Raw genomic sequence first — 18927 nt, 5'->3', positions numbered from 1 at the left:
TTTAGAGGGCAATTAGGGTTAAGTGACTTGCCCAAAGTCACACAGCTAGTATTTGTGCTAAGTGTCTGAGGCCGCATTTGAACTCAGGTCCTCCTGACTCCAGGGCCCGTGCTCTATTCACTGCGCCACCTAGCCACCCCAACATTTTGGAGTTTTCTTAGCAAAGACACTGGAATTGTTTGCCATTTCCTTCTCCAGCTCATTTCTACAGAGGAAGAAACTGAGGCAAACAGGGTTAAGTGACTTGCCCAAAGCCACACTGCTAGTGAGTGTCTGAGGCCAGATTTGAACTCATGAAGATAAGTCTTTGTGATTCTGTTGTACCCAGAAAACGTGAGCAAGACCAAGTAACAATTTAGAATTGGACCCTTTATTATGCACCATGTTGGCTGATCAGGCCACATGGCGGCTGACAAGGTATACCACCCCACCGTCCCAGGTCATAAACAGCGATCTCAGGCAAAACCTCAGCTTATAAAGGGATGCCACGTGGCCAACGGGTTAGGTGTTATGTAAGCAGAGACTTGCAGAGGCCAAGAACAGTGATTGGTCAGTACACACCTCACAATTCCTGCCAGGGCCAAGTCTCCCTGACCCAGAAGCCCACCCACCTCCCTGAAGATGATCTGGCTGGGTAAGGGCAGAGATCCGTTGGGGGAGGGTGGAGCTGACCTGACAGTCTGCTCACTTCCCTGAGGAAGAGCTGAGGTTGGGGGATGGGAAAGCCAGGCACACCAGTTCCAAGCTCAGTGTTCTACCCATTGCACCACTTGGCTACCCAGATAACCTGATACGCATAGAGTTTTTACTTACCTGAATTTGCTGGCAGATGTAGGGAAGGAGGAAGGGGCCCATGAAACTATGGTGGGAGGGGGCCATCATATGGTTCAAAGACACATGGGAACATGGGACAGAGAATGAAAAACAGGGCCAGGGCCAGCTGCTGAACCTTAAAATAAGAACATGCAGGTGACCGACATGTTGGGACTGAACATGGACACAAGATAAGAGAGGATGTTCCACACACAGGGGCCAAGAAAAGACCCTGAGTACCTGAGTGCAGACAGTGGGGCCAGACATAGGTGGGTGGAGTGGGGCAAAGGTCTCCTGTCTTGGTGCCAGAGGTCTTAAACCAAGCCCCAGTAACATGGTGGTAGTGTCCATTCCTGTGTTTTCACTTAGAGGGTTTTTTTGGGTCTTTTTTTGGAGGGGGTATGGGTGGGAGATTGTGGAGTGCTGAGCTGAGGGGCTGGAGCAGAGAGAGAAAAGCACAGTACTGTACAGCGAAATTAACATAGTTGGTTTTTTTTTGGAATGTGAATTTCTTTCACAATCCATAATGTTGAATTTGCATTAAGCATATTTATGTAAAGCAAGAACTGTCCATGCTTTGGGGTGGGGGGAGGGAAAATTAATGTTGATCCAAAATTTTTCGTATTATTTGTAATTGCAAAACACTGGAAGCAACCCAATTATCAAACAGTATAAATTGCTTATTAAATAAATTGTAGCACATGAATATAAAGGAATATTATGATTCCATTAAAATAAAAAACGTATGAAGAAATCTGAAAATATTTTTATGAAGTAATACAGAGCTAAGAAATCAGGACCAGAAGATTAGCTTTCATAATTCTTACCCCTCTCCTTAGTACTTCCCCTCCAAAATTACCTTGTATTTATTTTGTTTTATTTTGTATAGGTTTGTGTATATGTGTTGCTTCCCTTGATAGAATATAAGCTCATTGAGGGCAGAGCTGTTTCATTCTTCTTTGTATCCCTAACACCTAGCACGGTGTGAGCCCTTAATAAATATTTGTAGATTGATGAATTGACCTATGAATATATAAGAGGAAAGACGAATGGGAATCACTAGTCAGATAATCTTTTTTTTTTTAAGCAATTGGGGTTAAGTAACTTGCTCAAGGTTACACAGCCAGGTGTTTCTGGGTGGGTGCTAAGTATCTGAGCCCGGATTTGATCCCCAGGTCATCCCGACTCTGGGGCCGGTGCTTTTACTCGCTGAGCCACCTGGCCACCCCTAACTAGTCAGATAATCTTGATAAGAGTGAAAAAATGTTTGAAAAGATGACATTTTATAATAAATAAGTAGTGGATATGACCTGACACATAGTAGGTACTTAGTAAGTGTTGATTGGCTGATTGATGTGGTCCTATTTCTGATTTTTTTTTCAGAATGTAGTGAAATTGATGCGGGGTCTCCTTCAGTGTATGATGAGACAGGTAATTGGAAAATTCACATTTATTTGTAAGTCATTCTAGCTGCAATTTCATCTTGTGTTATCACTGAGAGCTGAAACTTCTTAAGACACTTTGACTTTTTCTTCAACTCCTCATATTGCCTTTCTCAATAATTTGTTACAGAGAAGTAAAACGTCTTTTTTACCTTTTTACACTGTATTTTCTGTTAAAAAAAAAACTCACAATCCTATGCTATATTTTTTGGTTAAAAACTTCTCACAAAACTCAAATTATATCCTAGGGTAAAAAAATTCATTAATAAGTTGTTTTAGTTTTCAAAAAAAGTAAAAGTGTATCAGTTTACTCCAGTGAAACCTTTTAAAAATGTCATCCCCAAAATCATCTAAGAAAATACTGTAGCTGCTTGCTAATAGCTGTGAACATACGGAAATAATTTCTTTTAACTTGAAGTAAAATTTTTGTTGTGTTTTAACTTCAGCCTTTGGTATATTGCTTCTACTTTGTACTGCTGTTTTAAGGTAGAGTCTCAGACAAGAAACTTTAATATTTGATAACACTTCTGAGTAAGTGTTTTATATAAGGAGTTGATTCCTACCCATCTGTTATCCATTTTTCAGTGTACCAACAAATGTAGTTTTCATTTATTCAGCAAACATAAGTATAAGACAATCTAGCATACTGGGTAGAGGATTGACTTTAAAGTCAGGAAGGCCTGGGTTCAAATCCACATGGCACTCTATCTATCTACATTTGACATATTCTATCTGTGTGACCATGGACCAGTTACTTAACTTCTCAATGCCCTAGAAAAGTTCCCAGTCTGAATCAGTGAAACGTGTTTTCATATCAAGGAGTTCTGTAAAATCACAAGTCTGGCCCATCACCCCCACCACTAAGAAGCACTAAGAGGAATGGAAAAGATATATGAGATCATTCCTGTCCTCAAAGAACTTAATATTGGGGCAGTTAGGTAGCACAGTGAAGAGAACACCGGCCCTGGCGTCAGGAGGACCTGAGTTCAAATCTGGCCTCAGACACTTAACACTTACTAGCCGTATAACCTTGGGCAAGTAATTTAACCCCAATTGACCTGCCTTCCCCCCTCCAAAAAGCAAAAAAAAAAATAGACCTTAATATCTAGGTATAAAAGATATCGTTAATTGGATTTTTTTCATTTATGGGTTTAGCACAAGAAGCCAAAATGCTCTGGACTTTATTCATAGAAAATATAATATTCAATCAGAAGCAACTATATTATTATAGATAGAATGCCAGGTGTAAAGTCAAGAACCACTGGCTTCAGTCCCTGTCACTGATGTTTTATTGTTGTGGGAAATCGGGCAAGTAATTTTTAACCTTTATGTTTACCTTGAAGAACTCACTAGAACTTTTATTTATGAAAAAAAAAACCCCAATGTTCTATGCCTATGCTAATGAAATCTTTCTCATGTTCCTGTAAGTACCTAATTAGTGTTTGAAAAGTCAGTGTCTGGATTTCATGATATATTTGAAAAATTCTCATCAGTTAACAAGAATAATGCCTGTGATGTATTTCTCCTTCTGGGCCAATTAGGTGGCACAGTGGACAGAGTGCTGGATTTGGAGTAAGGAAGACCCATCTTCCTAAGTTCAAATCTGACATCAGACACTTACTAGCTGTGTGACTGTGGGCAAGTCACTGAACCCTGTTTGCCTCAGTTCATCATTTGTAAAATAAGCTGGAGAAGGAAATAGCAGATCTCTGCCAGAAAAATGAGAGATGGGGTCACGAAGAGTCGAATAGGACCAAAACAACTGAACAGCAAGAGTTCTTCTTTCCATGAAGTAGTTCATTCAGAACCGTTTGCTCTTAAATGTGAAATGCCCTACCTTTAGTTAATTCCATGCCTCTGACTGAGTTTTTATGAGTAATTCACTTTGTCTTTCTTAGGTGGATAAAGTTGAGAAGTTTAAGAAAACTCAGAGCACCAAGGACAGCTTGCATGCCAAGTACAGCACCGCCACCTGTGGCACGGTGGTTGGTGATGACCAGTGGGGACATCTACAAGTTGATGCTACTTCCTTATTTTTATTGTTTCTAGCACAGATGACCGCCTCAGGTAAGGAAAGCTTATCGCATCATATACGCTACAGGAAAGAACAAAGAATTAATTAACTAAATTAGAACTTGTTGAATCATAGAATCACAGAATATGAGAGTCAGAAGGGAACTTCCTATCCCCTTCAGAAATTCATTCCACAGTACCCTGACATGATATAACTTGTGAAAATTTCTGGTGACATTTTGTTGTTGTTTAGTCATTTTTCAGTCATGTTCTGATCTTCGTGACTCCATTTGGGGTTTTCTTGGCAGAGATACTGGAGTGGTTTTCCATTTACAGATGAGGAAACTGAGGCAAACAGGGTTAAGTGACTTACCCAGAATCACCCATGTAGTAAGTGTCTGAGGACAGATTTGATGAGTCTTCCTGACTCCAGCCCTGACACTCTATCCATTCTGCCACCCAGATGCCCTCTGGTGACTTAGGAATTCACTAATTTGCAACCTGTTCTGTTTCCAGATATGCATCATGTTAAGCTAAAGCCTACTCTCTGGTTGTAGTTTTACCTAATGGAAATATGCAGAATAAGTCAATTCCCTACTTTGTCACCTCTCTTTCAGACTGAAGTTTCAAAGATCCTTCACATATTTCTAATATTTATGGTTCCTAGAATCCTATCCTTGCTGCCCACATACTCTTCATGTCTTAGGTTGCTTAAATCCAATCTAAAGATTGGTTTAGATAATGTAAGACTAAATACAGTCTTAGAGATTAGTTAAATCCAAACTAAAGCCGAGTTGGATTCCTTTTTATATCCTTAGCCTATTTGAGTTACAGAGGAAAGAACTCTGGATGTGGAGTCAGAGGAACTGAATTTAAATACAGTCTGCTTTTACATGACCTTGGGAAAGTCTTCTAACCTTTCTATGCCTCATCTTCTTCCTATGTAAAATGAAGAGGCTGCATAGTGACCTGTAACCTGTAGATCTTCCAGCACCAAATCTATAATCCTATGATCTCTTGACCCTTTAAGCTCCTCTATAAAGATCTCCAGGGAGGAGAGTTCTCAAGCAACACATTTTCATTTTTGGACAGCCCAAGAAAAGACTTCTTTATATAGAGTTTCAGTCTGTCTCTTTGCCATTTCCACCTAGCTCTGCTCCTGAAGCCAGGCAAATGAAATATAATCCTTCCCAATGCCAGCCCTTAAAATACTTGAAGACTGTATCACATTGCCCTTATACTGCCTGCTTCAGGGAGGGTAAACATCCCCAGTTCCTTTAATCCTTCTGTGAAATAATTCTTAGTCTCCTTATCATTCTGGTTGCCTGTCTCCAGATAGACTTCATCTTAATCTGTGCCCTTTCTAAAAATGTAGTTCCCACAGTTGAACACAATACTGCACATGTGATCAGACCAAAGCAGATGATAAGGCAGCTTTCACTCCTTTGTTCTGGAAACAATCCTTCTGTTAATATAATCTAAGATTGGGAGAAGAAACAGGACTTCCATGGGGCTCTGGCTTCCACCCCCTCCAATTAATGTAGAAGGTGACTGAACAAACTTTGGAGCTACAGAACCCACAAAATGAAACAGAGAAGCTAACCTCCCTCTGTGGACAGCCTGACAGGAAGCAGCACTCTGAGAGCTGACACCAGCCCCAAGCACAGCCCCACAGGAGCCAGAGGTTTTAGCCTCAGGGCAGGCCTGACCAGCTGCCACCTGGAGGGACTTCAGAACAGCAGCAGCTGTGGTGGTTTCCAGAATTATCAAACCGTAGATGCTAAGGACAAAGTGAGGGGTGAGTGCAGTGTTGACTTTGGGATTCAGTAGTTTGGGAGTGTGGTCGGTCTTTGCCCCCAGGCAAGAAGCGGCTGAGGCGCAGCAGCCATGCAGCCACAGCCATGTGACTGCTTCAGCTCCTGGCCTGCAGATTGTAGGGGGACCAAGCGACCAGTCCGAGGGATAATCGCTCTTGCTTTAACCTGCTTGGACCTGGATCCCTGTCTAGGGTGGAGGTCCTGGGGTGTGTGACCAGCTTGCCAGAGCATGTGGAGGCTTCAGAGAGGGCACCTATCTAATACCTCCAGCAGCTGAGAAAACCACAGCGATTGGGATGAAGCTCCCCTGTCTGGTAGCAGAGTCCTACTGTAGCAGAACGCCCAAAAGTCAAGTAATTGAGTGACAAAATGAAAAGGGAAAGGAAGCAAAGCAAATAGAGCAATCCAACTTTACACTCCTATTTTGGGAACAAAATGGATCAAAGCATGGAACAGGAGGAAGACAGTGCAGTCAGAACTCTTGCACCAAAAACTTCCAAGAAAAATACGAGCTGGTTACAGGCCATAGAAGACCTTAAGAAGGATTTTGAAAACCAAATAAGAGAAGTGGAGGAAAAATTGGGGAGAGATGAGAATGATGCAAGAAAATTATCAAATGAGAGTCAACAATCTGACCAAAGAAAATAACACCTTAAAAAATAGACTAACTCAAATGGGAAAAGAGGCTCAAAACCTCAATGAGGAGAAGAATGCCTTAAAAAGCTGAATTTGCCAGATGGAAAAAGAATCTCAAAAGCTCACTGAAGAAAATCATTCCTTTAGAATTAGATTGGAGTAAATGGAAGCTAGTGGCTTTATGAGAAATCAAGATACTATTAAACAGATCCAAACAAATGAAAAAATAGAAGGCAATGTGAAATATCTCATTGGGAAAACCACTGACCTGGAAAATAGATCCAGGAGAGATCATTTAAAAATTATTGGACTACTTGAAAGCCATGATCAAAAAAGTAACCTAGAAATTATCCTTCAAGGAATTCTCAAGGAAAATTGCCCTGGTGTTTTAGAACCAGAGGGCAAAATAGAGGTTGAAAGAATCCATCCATCACCTCCTGAAAAAGATCCCCAAAAGAAAACTCCTAGGAATATCATAGCCAGATTCCAGAATTCCCAGATCAAGGAGAAAATATTACAGGCAGCCAAGAAGAAACAATTTCAATATTGTGGAAACACAATCAGGACAACACAGGATCTAGCAGCTTCCACACTGAGGGATCTAAGGGCTTAGAATATGTATTCCGGAGGTCAAAGGAGCTGGGATTAAAACCAAGAATCACCTACCCAGCAAAACTGAGTATCATGTTTCAGGGGAAAATATGGTCATTCAGTGGAATAGAGGACTTTCAAGCATTCTTGAAGAAAAAACCTGAGTTGAATAGAAAATTTGACATTCAGATACAAGAAGCAAGAGAAGCATGAGAAGGTAAACAGAGAAAAGAAATCATAAGAAACTTATTAAAGTTGAACTATTTACATTCCTACAAGGAAAAACGATAATTGTAACTGATGAAGCTTTTCTCGGTATGAGAATAGCTGAAGGGAATTGAAATGTGTATATGTATGTATGTGTGTACGTATACACACACACATATATGCCTATATAGGAGCGTATCTGGGCATATGAATACATGTGTGTATATATGTATACAGGTATACATAGATAGAGGGCACAAGACCAATTTAATAGGAAGGGATGTTACTTAAAAGGTGAAATTAAGAGGTGAGAGAGGAATATAATGAGAGGAGATGGGGAGAGACAGAATGGGGTAAACTGTCTCATATAGAAAAGGCAAGGGAAAATGGTTACAATGGAGGGGAAGAACAGGAAGGCAAAAGGGAATGGGTCAACTTTATTCTCATTGAATTTGGCTTAGAGAGGGAATGACATACACACTAAATAGGGTATCTCACCCTACAGGAGAATAGGGGGGAAGGGGATGAGAGGGGGGAAGATGCTAGAGAGGGCAGGTTGGGGCGGAGGGAAGCTGGAAACACCCACTTTTTTTTAAGCAATCAGGGTTAAGTAACTTGCTCAAGGTTACATGGCCAGTTATTTCTGGGTGTGGTGCTAAGTATCTGAGCCTGGACTTGATCCAGGTCATCCCGACACTGGAGCCGGTGCTGAGCCACCTGGCCACCCCTGAAACACCCACTTTTGAAAAGGGACAGGATCAAAGTAGAGAATAAAATAAGTGGAAGGTGGGATAGGAGGGAGGGAAATACAGTCAGTCTTTTACAGTATATGCACTATGGGAATATTTTGCATAGCTACTACAACCTATATTGCATTGCTTATCTTCCCAGTAAGGGTTGGTGACAAGGGAAGAAGGGAATGAATCTGGAATTCAAAGTTTTAAAATCAAATGTTTAAAATATATACACACACATATGTATATATATATATATATATACTATTATTAACATTATTTTACATGTGACTGGGAAATAAGATATACAGGCACTGGGGCATAGAGATCCTCCATGCCCTACTGGAAAGTTGGAGGGGGTATGGGTGAAGATATGGGAGAGAGTAGATTGGAGGAGAAGATATCCAGTGGGATCGCTATTTGGGGTGGTGGGTAGGGGAAAAATGGGGAGAAAATTTATAACTCAATATATTGTGGAAATAAATTATGTAAACTAGAAGTTAAAGCATTTAAAAATATATAATCTAAGATTGCATGGATTTTTTGTTTGTTTTTTTTTTTTTGGTGTGGTTTTTCCATTATATCCTAACAATGTTATATTATTAGATTAAACTTGAAAGTCCATTAAAATTAGGCATCTTTTTCACCTAAAATGTTGTCAAGTTTTGTCTCTTCTTTTACTTGGAGGAATGATTTTTTTATAGGAAAATGTAGGGCTTTTACATTTATTATCCCTATTAGCAATAATTTGACTAAATTTGGTCCATTATTTTAATTTACTTGACTGCCTTTCTCTGGACTCTCTGATTTATGAGAGATATTTTAAACATATGGTGTCCAGAGAGGACCATGATTTTTTAAATAACAATGAAACTGTTAAGTATTTATAAATCACCTATGGAGCGCCAGACTCTATGTCTGACCCTGAGGACACAGAAGCAAAGACGGAAACCATCCCTACCCTCGGGGAACTTAATTTGATTTAAAACTGTTGCCTTTATTTTAAAAAATATTTTACAAGCATTTATTATCTCTTCCTACCATTAGCACTTCCCTCAATTGAATAATAAATTAATAATTTTAAAAGCCTTTATAATGAATTACATGATGCAACAAAACAACTTCACACATTGACCATGTTAAAAATGTATGTCTTGTTTTTAGATAACGTATTTCGTCTTTAGTCTTCTAGAGTGGTGGTTTAATAGTGCATTAATGAGAGTTCTAAAATTAGTCTTTCAAAGTCATTTTTTCTTTATGATGATGTTGTTGTATAACTAGTCTACTTCTGCTCACTTCATCTTGTATTAGTTCGCAAAGGTCTTTCCAAGTTCCTCGAAAACTATCCATTTCAGTCATAGCTGATGTGGCATTATATAACATTTTATAACATACTGACTCATATATACATTTATATAACATAATTTGTTTAACTCTTCCTAATGGCATCCCCTTCATTTTTAGTTTTTCACTCCTGCAAATATACATGCATTCGCACATACACACACATATTTGTACATTTGGGTTCTTCTTTGTTCTTTTTGAGATTTAACTAGGTAAAAAGGTATGCACAATTTGGTAACTTGCCATACTCTTTGTTCCAGATACACTGGATTACTAGCTGTTCCCTAAACTCAACATTCTCCCACCCTCTACCTAGGACCCCTTATCATCTCTTCCTTTCAGAATCTTTATCATCCTTTAAGACTTCACTCAGGGGCTTTTTCTGTTAAGTCTTCCTTCATGCTCCCACTTGTTAATGCTGGATCTCTACTCAAATTTCTTTGCATTATACCTATCTGTGTACTTGTTTGCTGTCCCCTACAGGGAAATGTAAGATCCTTGAGATAAGGGACCATTTTGTCATTTTTCTTCCTGTGTCCCTGGCACTTAAAACAGTATCTTACACATGGTAGGCACGTGGCAAATGTGGGCTCAATTGAATTATGGCTGTACCTTTATTTTTATAGTGCCATCAGTATTTATTTTCTTTCACTAGGCTTACGTATTATTTTTACTCTTGATGAGGTGGCCTTCATACAGAATCTTGTTTTCTACATCGAGGCTGCGTACAAAGTCGCTGTAAGTATAAACCTTGGTGATTTTTCATTTATCTCAGTAGTAGGAACAAATTTAAATTGTTAATAAAGCATAAGTTGTATAACTGTGTAGAAATAGGAAGAAAAATACTCTGCTTGGTATAAAGTCCATAGAGTCATAAAAATTGGAGCTAAAAAGTAAATTAAAGGTAATTAAGCTTAACTCTCATTTTATTTTTTCCCTTTTATTATTCACTCAATTACCAACAAATTCAATGGAAAAATGGAAAAAAATGGGAATGAAAAAAAGGAACCAAAACAAGAATTCTCCATGAAGTTGTGAGCTTCTAATACACTGTTTTAAAAAAAATTTACATTAAATTTAACAAGACATAACAGAATTATCCTTTTTGTGTTACCTTCTGCATTCCTTTTTTTCTTTGTACTTTTAAATGTTTTATTGCTGTTGTTTTCTTTTTTATATGTCCATTACTAACTCTCCCCTCCCTTGTAACAAATAAAAATTAAATCCCTCTTTTGTAAAAAATATAGTCAAGGAAACAAATAAACAAATTGACCGTCTGAAAGTGTGCCTATATATCTTGGGTAGCACACCTTTATTAGATAATTTGTTTCAAAATTTTCTCCCACTCCTTTATCCCCTGCAGAGGAAACCTTCTGATTCTTTTTTTTTTTTATTTTTTGGTCTTTCTTAATTTACTTACTTTTAGTTTACAAGATTCAGTTCCACAATTCCTTGAGTTTCAAATTTTCTCCCCCTCCCTTCCCTACCCCCAACATGGCAGCATACAATCAAGTATAGGATCTGCAAATACTTTCACATTAGACATAAGTCAGGTTATAAAGAAGGATTGTATCAGATGGAATGAACAATGGGAAAGAGGAAACAAAACCAAACAAGAAAAAGAAAAAGATCAGGTAGTTTGCTTCAGTCTTCTCTGAATGTAGACATCTCTCTCCAATATGAGTCTTTTGGGATTGATTTATAACCCTGCATTGCTGAGGAGAGTCCAGTCTATCAAAGTTGGTCATCACACATACATTGTGTCTGTAATTGTGTACAGATTTCTCCTGGTTCTACTCTTCTCACTCAGCATCAGTTTGTATAAGCCTCTCCAGGTAAATATGAAGTCCATCTGCTCCTTGTTTCTTATAGCACGATAGTATTCCATTACATTCATATAGCACAACTTGTTCAGCCATTCCCCAATTGATGGGCACCCCGTTAATTTCCAATTCTTTGCCTCCACAAAAAGAGCTGCTATAGATATTTTTGTACAGATGGGTCTTCCTCCTACTTCTATGATCCCTTTGGAATATAAACCTAGAAGTGGTATTGCTGTGTCAAAGGGTATGAAATTATTTATAGCTCTTTGGGCATAATTCCAGATTGCTCTCCAGAAAGGCTGGATCAGTTCACAACTCCACCAGCAATGCATTAGTGTTCCAGTTTGCCCACATCCTCTCCAGCATTTGTCATTTTCCTGTTTTGTCATCTTAGCCAATCTGACTGGTGAGATGTGGTACCTTAGAGTTGTTTTGATTTGCATTTCTCTAATCAATAGTGATTTAAAGCATTTTTTCATATGCTTATAGATATCTCTAATTTCTTCCTCTGAAAACTGCCTGTTCATATCCTTTGACCATTTATCAATTGGGGAATGACTTGTATTCTTACAGGTTTGACTCAATTCTCTGTTTATTTTAGAGATGGGGCCTTTATCAGAGACATAGGTTGTAAAAATTCTTTCCCAATTTCCCACCTCCCTCTTAATCTTGGTTACATTGGCTTTGTTTGTACAGAAGCTTTTCAATTTAATGTAATCAAAATTATCCATTTCGCATTTTGTAATGCTCTCTAATTCTTGTTTGGTCATAAAGTCTTCCCCTCTCCACAAATCTGACAGGTAAACTATTCCTTGCTTTCCCAGATTGCTTACAGTATCAGCCTTTATACCTAGATCATGCACCCATTTAGACTTGATTTTGGTATATGGTGTTCGATAATGGTCTATGCCCAGGGAAACCTTCCAATTCTAACTACATTGATTTTGTTTGCACAGAAGCTTTAAAGATTTTGCGTAATCTGAATCGCCTTTTTATCTCCTGTGGTCCTTTCTATCCCTTATTTGATTAAATATTCTTTCCCCATCAATAGTTGTGAAAGGTTTCCCTTTATGTATGCCTCTGATTTGTTTATGATATGACCTAGTATATCTAGGTCATGTATTTATTTGGGACTTACTGGGGTATTTGGGCGTGTGTTATTCTAAGCTTCATTTTGGCCACATTGCTTTCCAACTTTCCTAGTAACCTTTGTCATATAATGAGTCCTATGCTACCAACTATGCTATAGTTTCTTTGCTTCAGGGTTCTATAAACCTAATCTGTTTTATTGATCAACTTTTCTATTTTTTAACCAATAGCTTTGACAATTACTGATTTGTCTAGTATATTTTGAGATTGGGTCCTGCTAGGCCCCCTTTCTTCTTACACTTTAATCATTATTGCCTCTGAGATACTTTACCTTTTATTCCTCCAGATGAATTTTATTTTTTTCTAGTTATATAAAATAACCTTTTAGTAGTTCTATTTTTATAGTACTGAATCTGTAAATTAATTTAGTTAGTTTTGTCATTTATTCTATTGGCACAACAACTCTGTCATTATTTCTACAATTGTATCTGGAAGTTGTGTTCATATAATTTTTGTACGTGTTTTGGCAACACTTATGAGGGAAGGCTCTATTTAAGGAGTAGTAGTTAAGATCAGTAGGGTCATAACAGATTGTGGAAGGTTTTGATAGTCAGAAAGAGGAACTTGGACTTGAGAAAATAGGATATGCAATAGCTGACATTTTTATAGAAGTTATGGTAAATTTCAATGCAGGTGATTCTGGCAGTGTGTGTGTGTGTGTGTGTGTGTGTGTGTACATTTTTTTTCCCTCTCTGCAAACCAAGAATTTCTTATCACATAATAATCACTTCCAAGAGTAGGGACTTGAGGTTTTTTTTCTTTATTCATTTATCTTTGATAAAAGATTTGCTCTTCACATTTTATACAGAACTTGAATTAAATGTACTTTTTTTGAAGAATGGAGTATGAATATGTAAAGCTCTTTGGATATTTGATCACCAAAGAATGAAATATTAATATTTTGCTGTGGTTACAGTAACATGAACAAATCGTGTTTTATTTTTTACTTGCCTATTCCCCCTATACTTTCAATTACTTCCTTTCTTTTCTCTCCCTATAGGATTATGGAATGTGGGAACGGGGAGATAAGACAAACCAGGGCATACCTGAACTGAACGCAAGCTCTGTAGGAATGGCCAAAGTGAGGTTACTTCTATTTACTCTTTTCCTTTGTTTTGCTCCCACCCTCTCTTTTTGACTCAGTTCCCGTCACTATGAGTCCTGATGATATAGTTTAAAATATTCTAAATGGCAAATATCCATATAACTTTCTCAAGGCTGAATCATGAGGGATCTGCTTTGGGGATGATAGGAAGTGAATATCTACAATACAGAACATTGACCCATATTGTTTGCAATGTTTATTTGCTCATGTGTGTTAGTTCTTGAAACTGTTGGACAAAAATAATGCTTCACATTCGTATATCTCTCTGTAGTTTTCAGAGAAAAGTGGGATAGAATGGAAAGACTTTGGAATTGGAACATCTGAGTTCAAATTACATTAGTTTTCTGTACGAGTGGTATAACCCTGAGCAGGTCACTTAACCTCTCTGTGCCTCAATTTTCTAAATTGCAAAATGGGGGCATTGTACTCAGTGGTCTCTAAGTTCCCTTCCTTCTCTAAATCTGTTATCCTGTATGGATCTCTTAATCTGTAAAATTATGATTTGGAGTCTAGAATTGACTTATCCCTGTGGTCTCTCCTGTCTCTAAATCCTGTACCTAGAGACAGTTTCATGTGCATCCCCATATTCCTCTTTGGAATAATACTATAAGTGAGGCGAGGCAGTTATTCTCCCCACCTTACAAAAGATAACAGTTGCACTTGTAGACTCGGGAAGGCTTGGCATCACAGCAACCCTGTTGGGAAGCACAAATGTTATTACTGTTTACGGTTGAAGAGCCTGAGGCTCAGAGAAGTGAACTGACACCCATATTGTCCTGGTTAGACTGATAGCCTCCTAGATACAGAGGGAGTGGAGACCCCCCGGTCACCTAGTCCAGACCCATCAAGGAGTAAGTGGGATGTGAACCTAGATCATCTGATGGGAAATTCCCTGTTCTTCCCACCGTATCCCACTGTTGGCAAATACTCAAATCGGGTTCAAACTCAAGTCTTCTTATCGCATGTCCAGTTCCCTTTGCACTGTATGATGCTGTTTCTAAAGATTGGAGAAGTCCTGTGGCTTGCCTAAGGTCATAGGCCAAATAAGAGTCAGAACAAGGACTGGGACTTTGCTTCTTTGATTCATGGTATAGTGTGCTATCTGTTATCTTGTGTTCTGTCTCCCAAGAAAGCAGAGATGATGTTCGTGGAAGGTTCTCTTTGTCCTAGCTGTAAGAGAAGACTGAGCACTCTTCTTAGTCTGTAGGTCTCAAGTTTGGTCTTCTCCTCTGACTTTCTTAATTCTCTTAGATGACAAGAGATTTTTTTAAAAAATGTAGAATTGGAAGCCATAATTTAAAAAAAATCTCAACTGAGAAAAATTCACCCAAAATGCGCCTTCTCCCCCCACCTTTCCAAATTAATAAATTCAAGAAGTCTTATGGCAGAAATTTTCCTTCAAAGATAAGGTATGAGAAATGAAAAAGACTAGATATATGAAGTTCCATATATGCAAACTTATAGATAATTCATTTATCACATAGATAGTTCTCTTTAAAAAGATATTTCTATTTCTCTTTTGTTATAGTGTGAACTGCAAAGTGTAATAAAATATTGTTTTGTGCAAACAAAGATGGCGTGCATTTACAGGAGCATCAAGCAAGATTTAGAAAGAGTGCTCAGGTTTTCCTGGGAGGAAAATGTTCTTGTAACACGTGTTAATGCACGAAGTAGGCTGGGGGTGGGGGAGGAGTAACCCTTCGATGTGTGCTTGCAGGCAGCACTGGAAGCCATCGATGAACTAGATCTGTTTGGAGCCCATGGAGGACGGAAGTCAGTGATTCATGTGCTTCCTGATGAGGTGGAGCATTGCCAGGTAAGCCTGCACTTCTAGTGGCGTTTGGAACATGTTGGGATGAAATACTGCTTTCTTTGTGTGGTGCCGGAGGGCAGCTTCAGCTGCAGGGTGTCATGTTCTGTGAAATGGCTAGGCCAGGGTCAAAGGATTCTCTGGTCCGTACCCTCTAAATCATAGCTCCCATCGATGTGTTCACTTATAATACCAGAGAACACAGTTCAAAGCAAAGATATTTAATAAAATGTCCTAATAAGAAAAAAAAAGCTTCCCTCACAAACCTGGGTCCCACTGTCCCACGAATACACACACCAATCAGAATATAGTGGACACAATATAGAAACCAGTTTTGACCATGGCTGAGCTGCTGTCTTCTTGTGATGTGCTCACACGGATTCCCTTTTGCCTGCTTTGCTCCGGTTTTGTATTCTTAGCTACCAGACACTTCTCTGCTGGACACATGATTTCTGCCTTATGCTTCTTGGCCATAATCTTCCGTGCTTGCAGCTTCTGACCCATCTGAAATCTTTGCCCATCTCTTCCTCAAGGAAATAGGTGTTAACCATTCTTCCTAACTTATAGCCCTCTAGCCTTTTAACCTGTTTAGTTTTTGGTTTTTTTTTACTTTTATAGACATTCACAACCTGGCTCCAAACTCATTTTACATAATTCCCCTTCCCACACTCTACATAGTTCAGGTAAATGGACCTTCTTACTGTTCTTCTTATACACAACATTGCATCTTCATGCTTTTATACTGGATGTAACCCAGGACTGGAGGGCCTTACTTTTTGCCTGTCGGAAACCCTAGGCTAAGCTCAAGCATTACCTTCTACATGAAACCTTTCCTGATACTCTAGTCTGTTAGTTCCTTCTCCAAGATTTTGTTTTTTATATGTTTTGTATATACTTTTATATGTATGTATTATATCGCCTTTCTCCCATCCACTCTCAGACCCCAAATTCTTGATGGGGATGAGGCCTGGTTCACTTTTCTTTTATTTCTAGCACCGAGGATAGGTTGCTTGTCACATAGTAGACACTTAATAGAATCTTGACTGTCTGGTTGGTTGACTATTTTCTGGGCTTTTTCAAAAAAGGCAAAAATCCTTGCCTAGGACACAGCAAAAAAAAAAATTTCTCTCCCAGATTTTCTTATCTTGTTTCTTCAGAATCTCAACTGCTGAGTAATAGTAGTAAGTGGTAGAGCTAGGATGTGAGACTGCAGAGTAAGGTCCTTCCTCGTGGTCTGTTTTGTATTCTTCTTCTTGGACCAGGGACCTCGCTTATGATGAGTGTTGTATATAGCTTTCAGTATTTGTATCTTTGAAAGCTAGACTATTAACCAGGTCATTGTTATTTATTAGTAGCCCCCAGAATGCTCTGAGATTCTAGGTTTACCCATTTTCAAACACTAAATCTCTTCCATTCTCCCATATGAAAGAGTGAATGGGGGAATGCCAAACCTTAACAGATAGGTTTGGTCTCCTAAAGCTGTTGATTCTCGTTCTTAGCCCTTTTATATATAGATTTAAGCAGTCCCAAAGCCTCTGAGGGGCGTTTTTACAGTCAAGATAGCCATGTGTACAGCCTTCAGTGCCCATACTACTTGCTATCAACTTGTCTTAGCAGTGTGTGAAGTGAGAGAAGGATGTGAGGGCACAACTGCTCTACCTATAGCAAGACAAAGAATAGAGGAGTGGCAGATGGGGCACGTTCAGAGAACACGAACTGGGTTGAAGGGCTATTTAGAAGAGAAGATAACACTTCTAGCTAAGGGGAAACAATGAAAAGACTTGCATTGGTGAAAATTTTTCCAAGGTAGAGGAGGACCTAATTAATGATAGTTGGGATGAATTATGGGAAAAAGAATATTACTTGGTTCTAGTTATTATGGTAACAGTTTTCTGGGATGAAACTGAGGGCTTATAACTAATTTCCAGCAAGAAATAACTGAATAGCTCAAGGACTAGGATTGAGTAAGGCAGACAATCTAATGATTTTTAATCTGCATGGCATTTTACAATTTTCAAAAGAATATCACAGACATTCTTATTCTGTTTGTCATAACTCTATAAGGCATAATGAATAAGTATTATTTCCTTTTTTCATATATAAAGGGATGGATCAGGGAATGTTGGGAGAATTAGAGAAAAAAGGAGAGCACATATAAGCAGGTTGTTTATCCAGCTGTTATAGACAATAGAGATGGCTTCTCCGAAAAGCATCTTTCCTCCTCAGTCTGAACAGCCGGTCATCAAGAGTTTCCTGGGTCTACTCCACAGGCTAAATGGGCATGCCTACACCCTGTGGGGCTGTGCTCATCTGATGCTGCCAAGTCCCTCATCAGCCTGAGGGGAGAGTTCATCAGATTGATCAGAGCCTCCTCCCTTGATCAAATCAACCCTACTAACACTTAAGGGAAACACGAGGCTTAGGGAAATTAAGTGACTTGCTCAAGGTGCCACCACCAATGAACAGCAGACCTAGAACTGAATTCATGATCTTTGACTCCTCGCTTTTCTCTGCATTGAGCCTGACCCAGTGGTGAAACAAGTTGAAACTGGACAATCCAGACTTTTGTGCTAAGCCATATTAGACAGTATTGTGTTCCTAATAATAACAGGCATTCGTATACTGTTGTAATGTCTATGAGGTGATTTATCTATCTATCTACATCTGCATCTATATATTATATGTGTCATTTGAGCCTCATAAGCATCTGGTAAAGTAGGTAATACGTGTATTATCCCCATTTTATAGATAAAGACTCGGGCTCTGATAACTTCGTCCATGCTCATCTAAATACTGTAAGCAGCCAGATTTAAACCCAGGTTTTCCTGACTCTGGGTTCAGCACGCGGACCACAACTGTGTGCCACCTGTATACTTATGAGAAGAAAAGCAATATGTGAGAGCGCCAGGAGCCAGTGATACGTACACTCAATATTTAGAAAGGAGTCCCCTCTCCCATACCCTCCGGTGACTTGAGATCAGGAGATTTTCCCTTGGATCCTGCCTCTGGCACAGAACCTATGTAACCATGAGGAGGTTCACTGACCTCTTTCTTCCTTAGTTTCCTGAGGAAATAATAATAGCGCCTATCTCCCGAGGTTGTTGTGAGGATGAAATGAGAGATTTACATAGCACTCTGCAAACCTGTGTAAATGTTAGCTATTCTTATTGTTACTGTTGTTATTGCTATGCTTGGTCCGAACCCCTCATTCTGCAGATGAGTGTACTGGTGGCCTGAGGAGGTTATGTGACTGCCTGAGCTCACACAGGTAATAAGTAGCCGTCCTCGTACAGTGCAGGACTATAGGATCATATGGAATACCAGAGTTAGAATGTCCTCCCAAGGCCTGTTACAACATACTTGACGAGTAGTCATCCAAAGTTTGCCTGTAGACCAGTAGTGGGGCGGGGGGAGGGGGGGGCACACTCTCAGGCAGCCCTTTT

General features: G+C 39.1%; 1 protein-coding gene across 3 annotated transcripts in view; it reads left to right on the top strand.

Annotated features, from left to right (window-relative positions):
• The window catches only part of PHKA2 (phosphorylase kinase regulatory subunit alpha 2), a 108724-nt gene that overhangs the window by 30341 nt on the left and 59456 nt on the right, over positions 1 to 18927 (top strand). For 2 of the 3 annotated variants that reach the window (XM_069100719.1, XM_069100721.1), the window contains exons 3-7: positions 2197 to 2244; positions 4154 to 4322; positions 10253 to 10335; positions 13570 to 13650; positions 15392 to 15490. In XM_069100719.1, the coding sequence (XP_068956820.1) occupies positions 2197 to 2244; positions 4154 to 4322; positions 10253 to 10335; positions 13570 to 13650; positions 15392 to 15490 (480 nt within the window). The remainder of the gene's footprint in view (positions 1 to 2196; positions 2245 to 4153; positions 4323 to 10252; positions 10336 to 13569; positions 13651 to 15391; positions 15491 to 18927) is intronic. The other variant, XM_069100720.1, reaches the window with a different exon arrangement.

This window comes from Petaurus breviceps, unplaced genomic scaffold (assembly GCF_028583685.1).
Source record: "Petaurus breviceps papuanus isolate PSGF00001 unplaced genomic scaffold, PetGlider_PUasm1.0 419, whole genome shotgun sequence".
Lineage (NCBI taxonomy): Eukaryota > Metazoa > Chordata > Mammalia > Diprotodontia > Petauridae > Petaurus > Petaurus breviceps.
This window is presented reverse-complemented; position numbering and strand designations above follow the sequence as displayed.